This window comes from Oncorhynchus masou, chromosome 1 (genome assembly GCF_036934945.1).
Source record: "Oncorhynchus masou masou isolate Uvic2021 chromosome 1, UVic_Omas_1.1, whole genome shotgun sequence".
NCBI lineage: Eukaryota > Metazoa > Chordata > Actinopteri > Salmoniformes > Salmonidae > Oncorhynchus > Oncorhynchus masou.
In genome coordinates, this window is record NC_088212.1 from 516,695 (window position 1) to 534,893 (window position 18,199).

General features: G+C 44.6%; 1 protein-coding gene across 3 annotated transcripts in view; it reads left to right on the forward strand.

Annotated features, from left to right (window-relative positions):
- The window catches only part of LOC135507194 (protein RUFY3-like), a 73,223-nt gene that overhangs the window by 7,837 nt on the left and 47,187 nt on the right, over nucleotides 1–18,199 (forward strand). For 2 of the 3 annotated variants that reach the window (XM_064926815.1, XM_064926925.1), the window contains exons 2-3: nucleotides 10,683–10,856; nucleotides 18,031–18,148. In XM_064926815.1, coding sequence (XP_064782887.1) covers nucleotides 10,683–10,856; nucleotides 18,031–18,148 — 292 coding nt within the window. Of the gene's footprint in view, nucleotides 1–4,351; nucleotides 4,761–10,682; nucleotides 10,857–18,030; nucleotides 18,149–18,199 lie in introns of those variants that run through there. The other variant, XM_064926871.1, reaches the window with a different exon arrangement.

Below are 18,199 nucleotides of genomic sequence, written 5' to 3' on the forward strand. Positions count from 1 at the left end.
AAATATATGGCAAGTAGAAATCCAAAATGGATGATGTTGAGAGACAGATGGGAGAGGTTGAGTGGAGCTGAAGGGTGGGACTAATAACAATGTAGGGCATAAGGGATTTGTAGAATGTATATAGGTTCAGAACCTTTGTGAAATAGCACAGTTAAAAATAGAAATCATCAAACTGGATGGACATCAGAAATAGAGGAAGGACTAAGAACAAACAAGAGAACTATTGTAAAGTAGACTGTCTGTAGAGTGTGTATAAGATGTATGGAGCAGAAGTGTTTATTAGTTTACTCCAATTGGGGGATCGGGAGAAGGGTTTGTGGGGAATAATAATGAAGGTATATTCTTTAAAAAAACGATATGTCTATATAGGTATGTGTGTATGGATATATATATATATATATATATATATATTTATTATTTAGCCCAAAAAATATGGGTGATTGGAAATGATGCAGACAATTACATTGGAAGCAACATTCTTTCAGCAATATTAAGCTGACCAACCCTCCAAAAAACAAACATTATACGACTCCTTGCCATTCCTCAAGTTATAACGCGTAGGTTGCTTAACGCGTAGGTTGCTTACTGGAAATCTGTGTGAAATGGTAACTCGTTATATTTTTATTTTACACACAGACTGATCATGTAGATCATATTCTGTTGGTTAATTAGTTAAAACCTGCGTTATTTATTGCTTGTTTCAGTGCAACAACAACAAAGTGTCCCCTTTTTGGTCCCTCAGAAGTTTGTATCCCTGTATTATGTAACATAAAACACTGAATGGTGTGGCAGCACTATGAGGTAACATAAAGAACTGAATGGTGTGGCAGCACTATGAGGTAACGTAAAGAACTGAATGGTGTGGCAGCACTATGAGGTAACATAAAGAACTGAATGGTGTGGCAGCACTATGAGGTAACGTAAAGAACTGAATGGTGTGGCAGCACTATGAGGTAACGTAAAGAACTGAATGGTGTGGCAGCACTATGAGGTAACATAAAGAACTGAATGGTGTGGCAGCACTATGAGGTAACATAAAGAACTGAATGGTGTGGCAGCACTATGAGGTAACATAAAGAACTGAATGGTGTGGCAGCACTATGAGGTAACATAAAGAACTGAATGGTGTGGCAGCACTATGAGGTAACGTAAAGAACTGAATGGTGAGGCAGCACTATGAGGTAACGTAAAGAACTGAATGGTGTGGCAGCACTATGAGGTAACGTAAAGAACTGAATGGTGTGGCAGCACTATGAGGTAACGTAAAGAACTGAATGGTGAGGCAGCACTATGAGGTAACGTAAAGAACTGAATGGTGTGGCAGCACTATGAGGTAACGTAAAGAACTGAATGGTGTGGCAGCACTATGAGGTAACGTAAAGAACTGAATGGTGTGGCAGCACTATGAGGTAACATAAAGAACTGAATGGTGTGGCAGCACTATGAGGTAACGTAAAGAACTGAATGGTGTGGCAGCACTATGAGGTAACGTAAAGAACTGAATGGTGTGGCAGCACTATGAGGTAACGTAAAGAACTGAATGGTGTGGCAGCACTATGAGGTAACGTAAAGAACTGAATGGTGTGGCAGCACTATGAGGTAACATAAAGAACTGAATGGTGTGGCAGCACTATGAGGTAACATAAAGAACTGAATGGTGTGGCAGCACTATGAGGTAACGTAAAGAACTGAATGGTGTGGCAGCACTATGAGGTAACATAAAGAACTGAATGGTGAGGCAGCACTATGAGGTAACATAAAGAACTGAATGGTGAGGCAGCACTATGAGGTAACATAAAGAACTGAATGGTGTGGCAGCACTATGAGGTAACATAAAGAACTGAATGGTGTGGCAGCACTATGAGGTAACATAAAGAACTGAATGGTGTGGCAGCACTATGAGGTAACATAAAGAACTGAATGGTGAGGCAGCACTATGAGGTAACATAAAGAACTGAATGGTGAGGCAGCACTATGAGGTAACATAAAGAACTGAATGGTGAGGCAGCACTATGAGGTAACATAAAGAACTGAATGGTGAGGCAGCACTATGAGGTAACATAAAGAACTGAATGGTGTGGCAGCACTATGAGGTAACATAAAGAACTGAATGGTGAGGCAGCACTATGAGGTAACATAAAGAACTGAATGGTGAGGCAGCACTATGAGGTAACATAAAGAACTGAATGGTGAGGCAGCACTATGAGGTAACATAAAGAACTGAATGGTGTGGCAGCACTATGAGGTAACATAAAGAACTGAATGGTGTGGCAGCACTATGAGGTAACATAAAGAACTGAATGGTGTGGCAGCACTATGAGGTAACATAAAGAACTGAATGGTGTGGCAGCACTATGAGGTAACATAAAGCACTGAATGGTGTGGCAGCACTATGAGGTAACATAAAGAACTGAATGGTGAGGCAGCACTATGAGGTAACATAAAGCACTGAATGGTGTGGCAGCACTATGAGGTAACATAAAGAACTGAATGGTGTGGCAGCACTATGAGGTAACATAAAGAACTGAATGGTGTGGCAGCACTATGAGGTAACATAAAGAACTGAATGGTGTGGCAGCACTATGAGGTAACATAAAGAACTGAATGGTGTGGCAGCACTATGAGGTAACATAAAGAACTGAATGGTGTGGCAGCACTATGAGGTAACATAAAGAACTGAATGGTGTGGCAGCACTATGAGGTAACGTAAAGAACTGAATGGTGTGGCAGCACTATGAGGTAACATAAAGAACTGAATGGTGTGGCAGCACTATGAGGTAACATAAAGAACTGAATGGTGTGGCAGCACTATGAGGTAACATAAAGAACTGAATGGTGTGGCACACTATGAGGTAACATAAAGAACTGAATGGTGTGGCAGCACTATGAGGTAACATAAAGAACTGAATGGTGTGGCAGCACTATGAGGTAACATAAAGAACTGAATGGTGTGGCAGCACTATGAGGTAACATAAAGCACTGAATGGTGTGGCAGCACTATGAGGTAACATAAAGAACTGAATGGTGAGGCAGCACTATGAGGTAACATAAAGCACTGAATGGTGTGGCAGCACTATGAGGTAACATAAAGAACTAGAAATGCTGTAAACGAGCATAATGACTTCTAGGCTTTTTCTCAGACTGTTTTGTGACTAACAGATGATCTCGGTTCTATTATTATTATTATTATTATAGTATTATAGTATTATTACTCAGTTTCATCAGAGTGAAATGTAATTTTCCTGCAGTCTCCAACAGTGCACGCATTATTTTTATTTTACTCGGTAAGTCATTGAGAACAACTTATTTTACTTAACAAATTACCAAGAGATACCAATGTTTCAATACTTGTCCTAAAAACATGAATGTTGTAGGCTGATTGAAGCGATAGTTAATGTCCACTGCTTTTATACAGGAGAGTTGTCGTGCCTGTTAAGTGGTGGTTCTCAGTTTAGTGTTTGATTAATACTCCTCTCAACCAGGAAATCTGGCTGACGCCAGAAAGAAAGATGAAGCTCTCCCTCCCTGAAACAGACATTTTTTTTTTTTTTACGCATGCACCATCTGATCACGTGATGCTGATCTGTTACCCAGCAAGCTCATTATTAGGCGGCCATCTTGGTGTCTATCATCGGAGCAGCGACTCACAGCCTACTCTATCTGAGCTAGCCGGGCGAGAGGAGAGGCAGAGCGTTGTTATCCCAGTACCCAGACCGCACCGCTCTGCAGAGACGCACAGAGGAGAGGCAGAGCGTTGTTATCCCAGTACCCAGACCGCACCGCTCTGCAGAGACGCACAGAGGAGAGGCAGAGCGTTGTTATCCCAGTGCACAGAGGAGAGGCAGAGCGTTGTTATCCCAGTGCACAGAGGAGAGGCAGAGCGTTGTTATCCCAGTGCACAGAGGAGAGGCAGAGCGTTGTTATCCCAGTGCACAGAGGAGAGGCAGAGCGTTGTTATCCCAGTGCACAGAGGAGAGGCAGAGCGTTGTTATCCCAGTGCACAGAGGAGAGGCAGAGCGTTGTTATCCCAGTGCACAGAGGAGAGGCAGAGCGTTGTTATCCCAGTGCACAGAGGAGAGGCAGAGCGTTGTTATCCCAGTGCACAGAGGAGAGGCAGAGCGGTGTTATCCCAGTGCACAGAGGAGAGGCAGAGCGTTGTTATCCCAGTGCACAGAGGAGAGGCAGAGCGTTGTTATCCCAGTGCACAGAGGAGAGGCAGAGCGTTGTTATCCCAGTGCACAGAGGAGAGGCAGAGCGTTGTTATCCCAGTGCACAGAGGAGAGGCAGAGCGTTGTTATCCCAGTGCACAGAGGAGAGGCAGAGCGTTGTTATCCCAGTGCACAGAGGAGAGGGCAGGGCTGCAGCCTTTGTTGAGACAGACGTGGCTTTTCTCCTTACTCATCTGTAAAGGGAGGAGAGCGTGAAGGGCGAGGAATAACAAACCCAGCATCCATCCAGCCTCCTCTTTTCCCTCTCCCTTTGTTTTCAGCACATAGACTGGCCTTACTTTGCATTGCCTGTCTTTCTGGAGAGAGCTGTGTTGTTTCCATTTGCCTCTCAGCCCTCTATTCGCTGAGTCATCATGGCAGACCTGATGGCCCAGCCCGACGCCCCGACTCCCACCACCGACAAGATCACGCAGGCCGCCCGGGAGACCATCTACCTGTGTAACTTCCGCGTGTCGGTGGACGGAGAATGGCTCTGTCTCAGGGAGCTGAACGACATCTCCCTCACCCCAGACCCAGAGCCAGCCCACGAAGGTACAGACAGGGCTGAGGCTGACCTAGTCTAGGAGGATGGGGAGGGTCGGGGGTGGTTGGATGTTCAGGAGGATGTTGTGGTAATGAATTACATCATTGGTTCTCAGCGCTTGGTAACCCACTGATTTAACTCAATGATTACAAGAGTGTCTTGCAGGGAGGAGGGCTGGGATATAGACACTCAGGATATCCTCTCTCCATCCTGCCTCCGTACAGTTACAGACCAGTGTTTTCGATGCTGTCGTTAAGCTGTGGTGCTGCGCCACACGTTGAAGATGCTAGAACAGTCCACATTTTACTTTTCCTCTACAAACAAAAGGCGTAATGACAAATTAGACAACCCCATGGAATAGTTGATCTATTAACTTTTCTACTGAATAAAAATATAAACATAACATGGGCTGAATAAAATATCCCAGAAATGTTCCATACGCACAAAAAGCTTATTGATCTCAAATTTTGGGCACAAATTTGTTTACATCCCTGTTAGTGAGAATTTCTCCTTTGCAAAGATAATCCATCCACCTGACAGGTGTGGCATATCAAGAATCTGATTAAACAGCATGATCATTACATAGGTGCACCTAGGTAAAACCATGCAGTTTTGTCACACAACACAATTTCACAGATGTCTGAAGTTTTGAGGGAGCATGCATTTGGTATGCGGACTGCAGGAATGTCCACCAGAGCTGTTTTATCGTTGTATTTAATCTTTAACTAGGCAAGTCAGTTGCGAACGAATTCTTATTTACAGTGATGGCCAAACCTGGTCAATTCTGCGCCGTCCTTTTTAGAGAATATGGCTGTATGGCCAACCGGCCTCACAACCTCAGACCATTTGCACAACTGAAGAATAGAAACCATAAACCAAGCTCGTCATCTTGACCTGACTGACGATGATCAGCATCGTAACTGACTTCAGTGGGCAAATGCTCTGATGGCCACTGGCACACTGGATAGGTGTTCACAGATGAACCCGGTTTCAACTGTTTGCGATGGATCGACGTGTACTCTTCTCGCTGATATCCAGCAACTTCGCCATTGAAGGAGGAGTGGGACACCATCCCACAGCCATTGGGACAACATTCCACAGACCACAACCAACTCTGAGAAGATGTCACGCTGCATGAGGCACATGGTGGTCACACCAGATACCGGTTTGCTGATCTTAAGCACCGAACTTTGTTTTAAGGTATCTGTGACCCACATATGCATATCTGTATTCCCAGTGTTGTGAAATCCATAGATTAGAGCCTAATTTATTTAAATTCACTGATTTTCCTTATGAATTTTAACTCTGTAATGTCTTCAGAAATTGTTGCATTGATATGGTTTGTTCAGTGTAGCTTGCTTTTTGTTCTAGGTGAGATAAATGTTCTTCGAGGTGCATTCAAGTTGAGTGCCACAAGCCGCACAACAGTAATTTAAAATAAACAGATGTATTAACCCATCCACTTCCCCCTCTTCTTCTTCCTCTACAGGTTTTCACTGCCGGTCAAAAGTTTGGACACACCTACTCATTGAAGGGTTTTTGCTATTTTCTACGTAGTTGATTTGTTCACTATTATTCTACAATGAAATTACACATGGAATCATGTAGTAACCAAAAAAGTGTTAAACAAATCAAAATATATTTTATATTTCAGATTCTTCAAATCGTCACCCTTTGCCTTGACAGCTTCGCACACTTGGCATTCTCTCAATGAGCTTCACCTGGAATGCTTTTCCAACAGTCTTGAAATAGTTCCCACATATGCTGAGCACTTGTTGGCTGCTTTTCCTTCACTCTGCGGTCCAACTCATCCCAAACCATCTCAATTTGGATGAGGTCAGGGGATTGTGGAGGCCAGGTCATCTGATGCAGCACCTTCTTGGTCAAATAGCCCTTACACAGCCTGGAGGTGTGTTGGGTCATTGTCCTCTCAAAAAACAAATGATAGTCCCACTAAGCCCAAACCAGATGGGATGGCGTATCGCTGCAGAATGCTGTGGTAGCCATGCTGGTTAAGTGTGCCTTGAATTCTAAATAAATCGCTGACAGTGTTAACAGCAAAGCACCGCCACACCATCTCACCACCACCTCCGCCATGCTTCACGGTGGGAAATACACATGCGGAGATCATCCGTTTACCCACGCCGCATCTCACAAAGACACTGCGGTTTGAATAAGAAATCTCAACTCCAGACCAAAGGACAAATTTCCACCGGTCTAATGTCCATTGCTTGTGTTTCTTGGCCCAAGCAAGTGTCTTCTGATTGGTGTCCTTTTAGTAGTGGTTTCTTTGCAGCAATTCGACCATAAAGGCCTGATTCACACAGTCTCTCTCTGAGCCTTTGATTTTGAGATGTGTCTGTTACTTGATGTGTCTGTGAAGCTGGTAACTAATGAACGTATCCTCTGCAGCAGAGGCAACTCTGGGTCTTCCTTTCCTGTGGTGGTCCTCATGAAAGCGAGTTTCATCATTGCGCTTGATGGTTTTTGCAACTGAACTTGAGGAAACTTTCAGTTCTTGAAATGTTCTGGATTTACCTTCATGTCTTAAAGTAATGATGGACTGTCATTTCTCTTTGCTTATTTGAGCTGTTCTTACCATAATATGGACTTGATCTGTTACCAAATCTTCTGTATACCCCCCCCCCACCTTGTCACAACACAACTGATTGGCTCAAACGCATCAAGAAGGGAAAGAAATTCCACCAATTAACTTTTAACAAATCACACCTGTTAATTGAAATGCATTCCAGGTGACTACCTGATGAAGTTGGTTGACAGAATGCCAAGAGTGCAAAGCTTTGTCAAGGGTGGCTACTTTGAATAATTTAAAATATATTTTGATTTGTTAACACTTTTTTTGTTACTACATGATTCCATAGTTTTGATGTGTTCACTATTATTCTGCAATGTAGAAAATAGTAAAAATAAACAAAAACCCTTGAATGAGTAGATGTTCTAGAACTGTTGACAAGTAGTGTACAGTATACATTTTTCATACATGGTACTGTTTTATATACAGCAATCACGTAACAATAATACATTACTGAACATTGGCAGCCCGTCCCACCTATTACAATAGACCACTCTCGTTTGGTTTCCATGTATATTTTTTTTAATTGTGATGTTTTCCATTTTGAACTGTTCTAATCATATAGTATCCACAGATTGTGAGCTAAAGATAAACCTTTCCTACGAGTATTGTTATATTATTTATTGACTGACTATGGCTTTCCAAATCTCCCAACGTTGCTATTTGTAAGGTTCATTTTAAGTGAATGTTGTGAATGTTTGTTGTGACTTCTTGCAACGAGTATAAAGTCCGCCCCCGCCCTCCTTTCGGAAAATCTGACCATGACTCCATTTTGTTACTCCCAGCCTATAGACAGAAACTAAAACAGGAAACGCCCGTGCTCAGGTCTGTTCAACGCTGGTCCGGCCAATCGGATTCCATGCTTCAAGATTGCTTCGATCAAGTGGACTGGGATATGGTCCGCATAGCGTCGGACGACAACATTGATGAATACGCTGATTCGGTGAGTGAGTTTATTTGGGCATCGGTGATGTTGGACCCACAGTGTCTAAAACATTCCCCAGCCAGATCCCGTGGATTGATGGCAGCATTCGCGCAAAACTGGAAGGGCGAACCACTGCTTTTAATCATGGCAAAGGTGCCCAGAAACATTACCGAATACAAACAGTGTAGCTATTCCCTCCAAGGCAATCAAACAAGCTAAGCGTCCGTATAGAGCCAAAGTAGAGTCGCAATTCAACGGCTCAGACACGAGAGGTATGTTGCAGGGTCTACAGTCAATCACGGACTACAAAAGAAAAACCAGCCCCTTCACGGACCACGATGTCTTGCTCCCAGACAAACTAAACAACTTTTTTGCTCGCTTTGAGGACAATACAGTGCCACTGACGGCCCGCTACCAAAACCTGCGGGCTCTCCTTCACTGCAGCCAACATGAGTAAAACATTTAAACGTGTTAACCCTCGCAAGGCTGCAGGCCCAGACAGCATCCCCAGCCGTGACCTCAGAGCATGTGCAGATCAGCTGGCTGGTGTGTTTACGGACGTATTCAATCAATCCTTATCCCAGTCTGCTGTCCCCAAATGCTTCAAGAGGGCATTGTTCCTGTTCCCAAGAAAGCTAAGGTAACTAAGCTAAATGACAACCGCCCCATAGCACTCACTTCCGCCATATATAATAAATAATATATCCCATTTAGCAGACGCTTTTGTCCAAAGCGACTTACAAGTCGGCTGGGGCCATCTTGAAGTGCTTTGAGAGACTAGTCAAGGACCATATCACCTCCACCCTACCTGACACCCTAGATCCACTCCAATTTGCTTGCCGCTCTAATAGGTCCACAAACGATGCAATCACACTGCACACTGCCCTAACCCATCTGGACAAGAGGATTAACTATGTAAGTATGTTGTTCATCGACTACAGCTCAGCATTTAACACCATAGTACCCTCCAAACTCGTCATTAAGCTCGAGACCCTGGGTCTCAACCCCGCCCTGTGCAACTGGGTCCTGGACTTCCTGACCGGCCGCCCCCAGGTGGTGATGGTAGGTAACAACATCTCCTCCCCGCTTATCCTCAACACTGGGGCCCCACAAGGGTGCATTCTCAGCCCTCTCCTGTACTCCCTGTTCACCCACAACTGCGTGGCCATGCACGCCTCCAACTCAATCATCAAGTTTGCAGACGACACTATAGTGGTAGGCTTGATTACCAACAACGACGAGACGGCCTACACGGAGGAGGTGAGGGCCCTTGGAGTGTGGTGTCAGGAAAATAACCTCGCACTCAATGTCAACAAAATAAAGGAGATGATCGTGGACTTCAGGTAACAGCAGAGGGAGCAGCCCCCTATCCACATCGACGGGACAGTAGTGGAGAAGGTGAATGTTTTTTAAGTTCCTCTGCGTACACATCACAGACAAACTGAAATGGTCCACCCACACAGACAGCGTGTCTCTTTCTGCATGGCCAGGGGGAGAGCGTCTCCTCCAGCAATTTACGACTTGAGATAACAGAACCTGGGTGAAGGAGAGAGAGGGGGGAGCCACTAGCTATACCCATAAAGGGCCACATGACAGCACAGTCAACTTAGTGTATGTAAACTTCTGACCCACTGGAATTGAGATACACAGTGAAATAATCTGTCTGTAAACAATTATTGGAAAAATTACTTGTCATGCGCAAAGCAGATGTCCTAACCGACTTGCCAAAACTATGTTAACAAGAAATTTGTGGAGTGGTTGAAAAACTAGTTTTAATGACTCCAACCTAAGTGTATGTAAACTGCTGACTTCAACTGTATATTGTAGTTGCTTGATATTTATATTGACATCCAGTAGGCTGTCTCTCGAGGGCGGGACCATGTCACAGCCTTGAAGACGGTCTGGTTAGTGGTAATGAGACCCGGTTGAAATGTGAAGAGGTGGCTGTGACATTCTTTGCCAGTTTTGCAGTCAGATTAGTCAATGACTTCCTTTGATGTCTCACTATTATAAGACATGGATCCAAATAACAGTAGTGTGTCTTGCTGAAGAAAGAACCACCAGGATTTCACAGGGATTTGTTTTTTGTCATTTACCTGCAAAAATGCTTGATTTTGGTTTTCCAATACTGACATTTTGCCTGGCAATATGCAATGATTTTGTCCAATTTGTTGCAAAAATGCGCTGACGGGTGAAAAGGTTTGTTCCTCTGTCTGTTGGAAGATATTCTTCCTCTCTCTATTCTCAGTTTTGATTGGCTGCTGCCTTCAACTAGTGTTGGTGACATGGTGACTATTGTACCATGGTTTGTTTGTTGACATCTCTTATTTCTCTCTCTTCCCTCTCTCCTTTATCTTTTCTACTTGTCCCTCTATTTCCTCCTCTACTCTCTCCCTCTATCCCTCTGTCCAGATCCGAAGGACCCTATAGCCATCGAGCGGTTGAACCTGATGAACATGGCTAAGCTGAGCATCAAGGGTCTGATTGAGTCGGCCCTGAACCTGGGCAGGACCCTGGACTCTGACTACGCTCCGTTGCAGCAGTTCTTCGTGGTCATGGAGCACTGCCTCAAACACGGACTCAAAAGTACAGAGACGTGGGCTACCTACCTATGTTATTGTTTGTTCTCGTCCCAGATCTGTTTGTGCGGTCTTGTTTCACCAAACGTGACCATAGGAGTTGGTTGGCAGAACAGATCTGGGACGTGTTTGTATAGATGTAGGCTTCTTTCTCTGGTGTAACAAGAATCCTCAGTCATATCTTTGATAATAATAATTTGAGAACCATGCTCCCAGATTTTTACCAACACATCTTACTCGTGGACTGTCTTACTCGTGGAAATTCTACTCTTGACCACTGCTACACGCCTTTTGGACACGGGGTATAAGGCCCGCCCTTGTCCTCCTTTTGGCAAATCCGACCATGACTCCATCTTGCTTCTCCCTGCCTTCAAAACAAAGACTCGAGGGAAGTGCTGGTGGTCAGGTCTATACAGCGTTCGTCCGACCAATCAGAATTCTGGCGTCATGACTATTTTAATCACGTGGACTGAAATATGTTCCGGGTTGCCTCAGGAGATTTTAACATCAATGAATACGCCGACTCCGTCTCCAGATTAAATTAAAATGGCGCCGGAAAAAATGGCAGCAGTTTTACGAGCGCCCACCCAATTGTGTGTTTTTTTTTTGCGTTATTTGTAACTCATTTTGTACATAATGTTTCTGACACCGTATCTTACGGCAAAAAAGAGCTTCTGAATTTCAGGACAGCGATCACTCACCTTGGATTAGACAAAGAGCTACTGGATATCAGGACAGAGATCACTCACCTCGGATTAGACAAAGAGTTACTGGATATCAGGACAGTGTTCACTCACCTCGGATTAGACAAAGAGCTTCTGGATATCAGGACAGCGATCACTCACCTCGGATTAGACAAAGAGTTACTGGATATCAGGACAGTGTTCACTCACCTCGGATTAGACAAAGAGCTTCTGGATATCAGGACAGCGATCACTCACCTCGGATTAGACAAAGAGCTTCTGGATATCAGGACAGAGATCACTGACCTCGGATTAGACAAAGAGCTTCTGGATATCAGGACAGCGATCACTCACCTCGGATTAGACAAAGAGCTTCTGGATATCAGGACAGCGTTCACTCACCTCGGATTAGACAAAGAGCTTCTGGATATCAGGACAGAGATCACTAACCTCGGATTAGACTAAGATTTTTTCTTCAAGCAAGACGCACAGGACATTCTCCTAACATCCGACAAGGCCAACATCCCAGTTATTTGCAAGAGGAAGAGGCGCAGGTACAGGGGACACAGAGCAGGATGCCTCATCCAGACCCGCAGAAGGCGAGTGGGAAAGCTGCCGTTACCGTCAATATCCTACCAACATGCACCATTGGACAATAAACTAGACGAGGTACGATCACGAATATCCTACCAATGTGCACCATTGGACAATAAACTAGACGAGGTACGATCACGAATATCCTACCAACGTGCACCATTGGACAATAAACTAGACGAGGTACGATCACAAATATCCTACCAATGTGCACCATTGGACAATAAACTAGACGAGGTACGATCACGAATATCCTACCAACGTGCACCATTGGACAATAAACTAGACGAGGTACGATCACGAATATCCTACCAATGTGCACCATTGGACAATAAACTAGACGAGGTACGATCACGAATATCCTACCAACGTTCACCATTGGACAATAAACTAGACGAGGTACGATCACGAATATCCTACCAATGTGCACCATTGGACAATAAACTAGACGAGGTACGATCACGAATATCCTACCAACGTGCACCATTGGACAATAAACTAGACGAGGTACGATCACAAATATCCTACCAACGGGACATCATTGGACAATAAACTAGACAAGGTATGATCACGAATATCCTACCAACGGGACATCAACAACTGTAATATCCTATGTTTCACGGAATCATTGCTGAATGAGGACATGGATTTTCAGCTATAGGGATATACGCTGCACTGGCAAGACAGAACAGAGGAGGGGGGGGGCGGTCTGTGCATGTTTGTAAACAACAGCTGGTTCACAAAATCTAAGGAGGGTCTCTAGATTTTGCTCGCCTGAAGTAGAGTATATTGTGATAAATTGCAGGCCACACTACTTGCCTAGATTTTTCAGCTATACTTTTCGTGGCTGTTTATTTACCACCACAGAGAGAAGCTGGCATAAGGAAATAAGCAAACAGGAAACCACTCACCCAGAGGCGGCGCTCCTAGTGGCCGGAGACTTTAATGCAGTGAAACTTAAATCAGTTCTACCAAATCTCTATCAACATGTTAAATGTGCAACCAGAGGGAAAAAAATTCTAGATCATCTGTACTCCACACACAGAGACGTACAAAGCTCTCCCTCGACCTCCATTTGGTAAATCCGACCACAACTCTATCCTCCTGATTCCTGCTTACAAGCACAAATTAAAGCAGGAAGCAGATGCCAAACAACAGGACTGTTTTGCTATCACAGACTGGAACATGTTCCGGGATTCTTCTGATGGCATTGAGGAGTACACCACATCAGTCACTGGCTTTATCAATAAGTGCATCGAGGACGTTGTCCCCACAGTGACTGTACATACATAGCCCAACCGGAAGCCATGGATTACAGGCAACATTCGCACTGAGCTAAAGGGTAGAGCTGCCACTTTCAAGGTGCGGGATTCTAACCCGGAAGCTTATAAGAAATCCTGCTATGCCCTGCGACGAACCATCAAACAGGAAAAGCGTCAATACAGGGCTAAGATTGTCATACTACTACACCGGCTCCGACGCTCGTCTTATGTGGCTTGCAAACTATTACAGACTGAAAAGGGAAGCACAGCCGCAAGCTGCCCAGTGACACGAGCCTCCCAGATTAGCTAAATCACTAGCTAAATCACTTCTATGCTCGCCTTGAGGCAAGCAACACTGAGACATGCATGAGAGCATCAGCTGTTCCGGACGTCTGTGATCACGCTCTCCGTAGCCGACGTGAGTAAGACCTTTAAACAGGTCAACATACAGTGGGGCAAAAAAGCATTTAGCCACCAATTGTGCAAGTTCTCCCACTTAAAAAGATGAGAGGCCTGTATTTTTCATCATAGGTACACTTAAACTATGACAGACAAAATTAGTGGAAAAAATCCAGAAAATCGCATTGTAGGATTTTTAATTAATCTATTTGTAAATTATGGTGAAAAATAAGTATTTGGTCACCTTCAAACAAGCAAGATTTCTGGCTCTCACAGACCTGTAACTTCTTCTTTATGAGGCTCCTCTGTCTTCCACTCGTTACCTGTATTAATGGCACATTAGAATCCTCCCTAAGTTTTTTTTTACTCACTGCTTTAGCACATTCTGCCAACCCGGATGTCCTAGCCGTGTCTGAATCCTGGCTTAGGAAGGCCACCAAAAATCCTGACATTTCCATCCCTAACTATAACATTTTCCGACAAAACTACCAAAGGGGGCAGAGTTAGCCTGCAGAGTATTGTCTTACTATCCAGGTCTGTGCCCAAACAATTCAAGCTTCTACTTTTAAAAATCCACCTTTCCAGAAACAAGTCTCTCACCGTTGCCGCTTGTTATTGACCTCCTTCAGCTCACAGCTGTTCCCTGGACACCGTGAATTGATTATCCTCCATATATCTTCAGAACTCGTGCTGCGAGGTGACCTAAACTGGGACATGCTTAACACAATCTTACACAAATTATCAAGGAACCTACCAAAATCTGTAACCATGGGCACCCTCTTAGATAACATCCTAACCAACTTGCCCTCTAAATACACCTCTGCTGTCTTCAACCAGGATCTCAGCATCACTGCCTCATTGCCTGTGTTCGTAATGGGTCCGCGGTCAAACGACCACCCCTCCTCACTGTCAAACGCTCCCTAAAACACTTCTGCAAGCAGGCCTTTCTAACCAACCTGGCCTGGGTATTCTGGAAGGATATTGACTTCATCCCGTCAGTAGAGGATGCTCTTCTAAAGTGCTTTCCTCTCCATCTTAAATAAGCATGCCCCATTCAATAAATGTAGAATTAAGATCCGATATAGCCCTTGGTTCACCCCAGACTTGACTGCCCTTGACCAGCACAAAAACATCCTGTGGCGTTCTGCATTACCATCGAATAGCCCCCATGATATGCAACTTTTCAGGGAAGTTAGGAACCAATATACACCGTCAGTTAGGAAAGCAAAGGCTATCTTTTTCAAACAGAAATTTGCATCCAGTTGCACTAATTCCAAAACGTTTTGGGACAGTGTAAAGTCCATGGAGAATAAGAGCACCTCCTCCCAGCTGCCCACTGCACTGAGGATAGGAAACACTGTCACCACCGATAAATCTACGATAATCAATCATTTCAATAAGCATTTTTCCAAGGCTGGCCATGCTTTCTACCTGGCTACCCCTACCCCGGTAAACAGCCCTGCACCCCCCATAGCAACCTGTCCAAGCCTCCCCATTTCTCCTTCACACAAATCCAAATAACTGATGTTCTGAAATCGCTGCCAAATCTGGACCCCTACAAATCTGCCGGGCTAGACAATCTGGACACTCTCATCCTAAAATTATCCGCCGAAATTGTTGCAACCCCTATTACTAGGCTGTTCAACCCCTCTTGTATCGTCTGAGATTCCCAAAGATTGGAAAGCTACCGCGGTCATCCCCCTCTTCAAAGGGGGAGACACTTTAGACCCAAACTGTTACAGACCTATATCCATCCTGCCCTGCTTTTCTAAAATATTTGAAAGCCAAGTTAATAAACAGATCACCGACCATTTCGAATCCCACCGTACCTTCTCCACTATGCGATCTGGTTTCTGAGCTGGTCGTGCACACCTCAGCCACGCTCAAGGTCCTAAACAATATCATAACCGCCATCGATAAGAGACCATACTGTGCAGCCGTATTCATCGACCTGGCCAAGGCTTTCGACTCTGTCAATCACCACATCCTCATCGGCAGACTCGACAGCCTTGGTTTCTCAAATGACTGCCTTGCAAGGTTCACCAACTATTTATCTGATAGAGTTCAGTTGTCAAATTGGAGGGCCTGTTGTCCGGACCTCTGGCAGTCTCTATGGGGGTGCCACATGGTTCAATTCTCGGGCCGACTCTTTTCTCTCTATATATCAATGATGTTGCTCTTGCTGCTGGTGATTCTCTGATCCACCTCTATGCAGACAACACCATTCTGTATACTTCTGGCCCTTCTTTGGACACTGTGTTAACAGCCCTCCAGGCAAGCTTCAATGCCATACAACACTCCTTCCGTGGCCTCCAATTGCTCTTAAATACAAGTAAAACTAAATGCATGCTCTTCAACCGATCGCTACCCGCCTGTCCAACATCACTACTCTGGACGGTTCTGACCTAGAATATGTGGACAACTACAAATACCTAGGTGTCTGGTTAGACTGTAAACTCTCCTTCCAGACTCACATTAAGCATCTCCAATCCAAAATTAAATCTAGAATCGGCTTCCTATTTCGCAAGAAATCCTCCTTCACTAATGCCGCCAATCATTCCCTCGTAAAACTGACCATCCTACAGATCTTTGACTTCGCCGACATTTACAAAATAGCCTCCAACACTCTACTTAGTAAATTGGATGTATTCCATCACAGTGCCATCCGTTTTATCACCAAACCCCATATACATATACTACCCCATATACGACCCACCACTGTGACCTGTGTTTTCTCGTTGGCTGGTCCTCGTGTCATATTCGTCACCAAACCCACTGGCTCCAGGTCATCTATGTTTTTGCTAGGTAAAGCCCCTCCTTATCTCAGCTCACTGGTCACCATAGAAACACCCACCTGTAGCACGCGCTCCAGAAGGTAAATTGCACAGGTCATCCCCAAAGCCAACACTTCCTTTGGCCGCCTTTCCTTCCAGTTCTCTGCTGACAATGACTGGAACGAATTGCAAAAATCTCTGAAGGTGAAAAATCTCTCTAACTTTAAGCTTCAGCTGTCAGAGCTGCTTACCGATCACTGTACCTGTACACAGCCCATCTGTAAATAGCCCACCCGACTACCTCATCCCCATATTATTACTTAACCTCTTGCTATTTTGCACCCCAGTATCTCTACTTGCACATCATCCTCTGCACATACAGTATATCACTCCAGTATTAATGCTAAGTTGTAATTATTTTTGCCTCTGTGGCCTATTTATCCCTACTCTTCTACATTTGCACACACTGTACATAAATCGAAGAATCTTTATGTTCTATTGTGTTATTGACTACGTTTGTTTATGTGTAACTCTGTTGTTGTTTGTGTCGCACTGCTTTGCTTTATCTTGGCCAGGTTGCAGTTGTAAATGAGAACTTGTTCTCAACTGGCCTACCTGGTTAAATAAAGGTGAAATAAAAAATACAAATTGTGGACTTGGATCAGGCTGGATACTCCCCCATCCTCAACGGGGCCTCCACGGAGACGGTCAGCGTACACCTCAGAGAATCTGAAATGGTCTAACCACATGGACATTGTAGTGATGGCACGACAGTGACTCTTCAATATTCTGAAGAAATTTTGCATTTCCCAGAGGGCTCTGTGTTCTACAGGAGTACCTTTGAGAGCATACTGTTGGTCTGCATCCCAGCCTGGTACTAACGCAGTATTGGGTGCCCACTGCCTGCCCTACAGGACACCTACAATACCAGGTGTTGCAGGAAGGCCAAGAAGATCATCATGGACCCCAGCCACCAAGCCATGCCCTGTTCTCCCATCTTCAAACACTCAGACCGGGCAGCAAAGGAGCATCATGGGAAAAACTGGAAGGACTGGCTGCTGAATAGCCACCTGCAGCTACCTGCAACCCCTTCCTCCCTGCTACTCCCCTTATGATCTTTACTCTGCCTCTACACCCAAGGGACATGTATTTATTCATCCTTGCTACAGTTATGTATATAGTTAATTTTTTCTATAGTTTTAATACCATTTGTCATTATCTCGTTTCACTCGTCCTGTATGTGGGAGCTCGGAACCTAAAAGTTTGACTGTACCTTGCAATCACACCTGCATCCCTGTACATGTGACTATTAAACACTCTAAATCTGATTATAATGATGTAAGTGTGACAGATTTATAACCTACTGATTCTGTTAATTCAGGATGCTTAGAAGTGCCCTGTCAGGATGATCTTAGCATTGGTGTTGTGTAGTATTGTTGGCCTAACGTTCCCTCTACCGACCCCCTCAGCCAAGAAGACGTTCCTGGGGCAGAACAAATCTTTCTGGGGGGCCCTGGAGCTGGTGGAGAAACTCACCCCTGAGGCTGGAGAGATCACCGCCAGCGTCAAGGACCTGCCAGGACTCAAGTAAGACCTGCGCCTGACTAACGCCGTCCCTAATGTCCTCTTCCCGTCTGA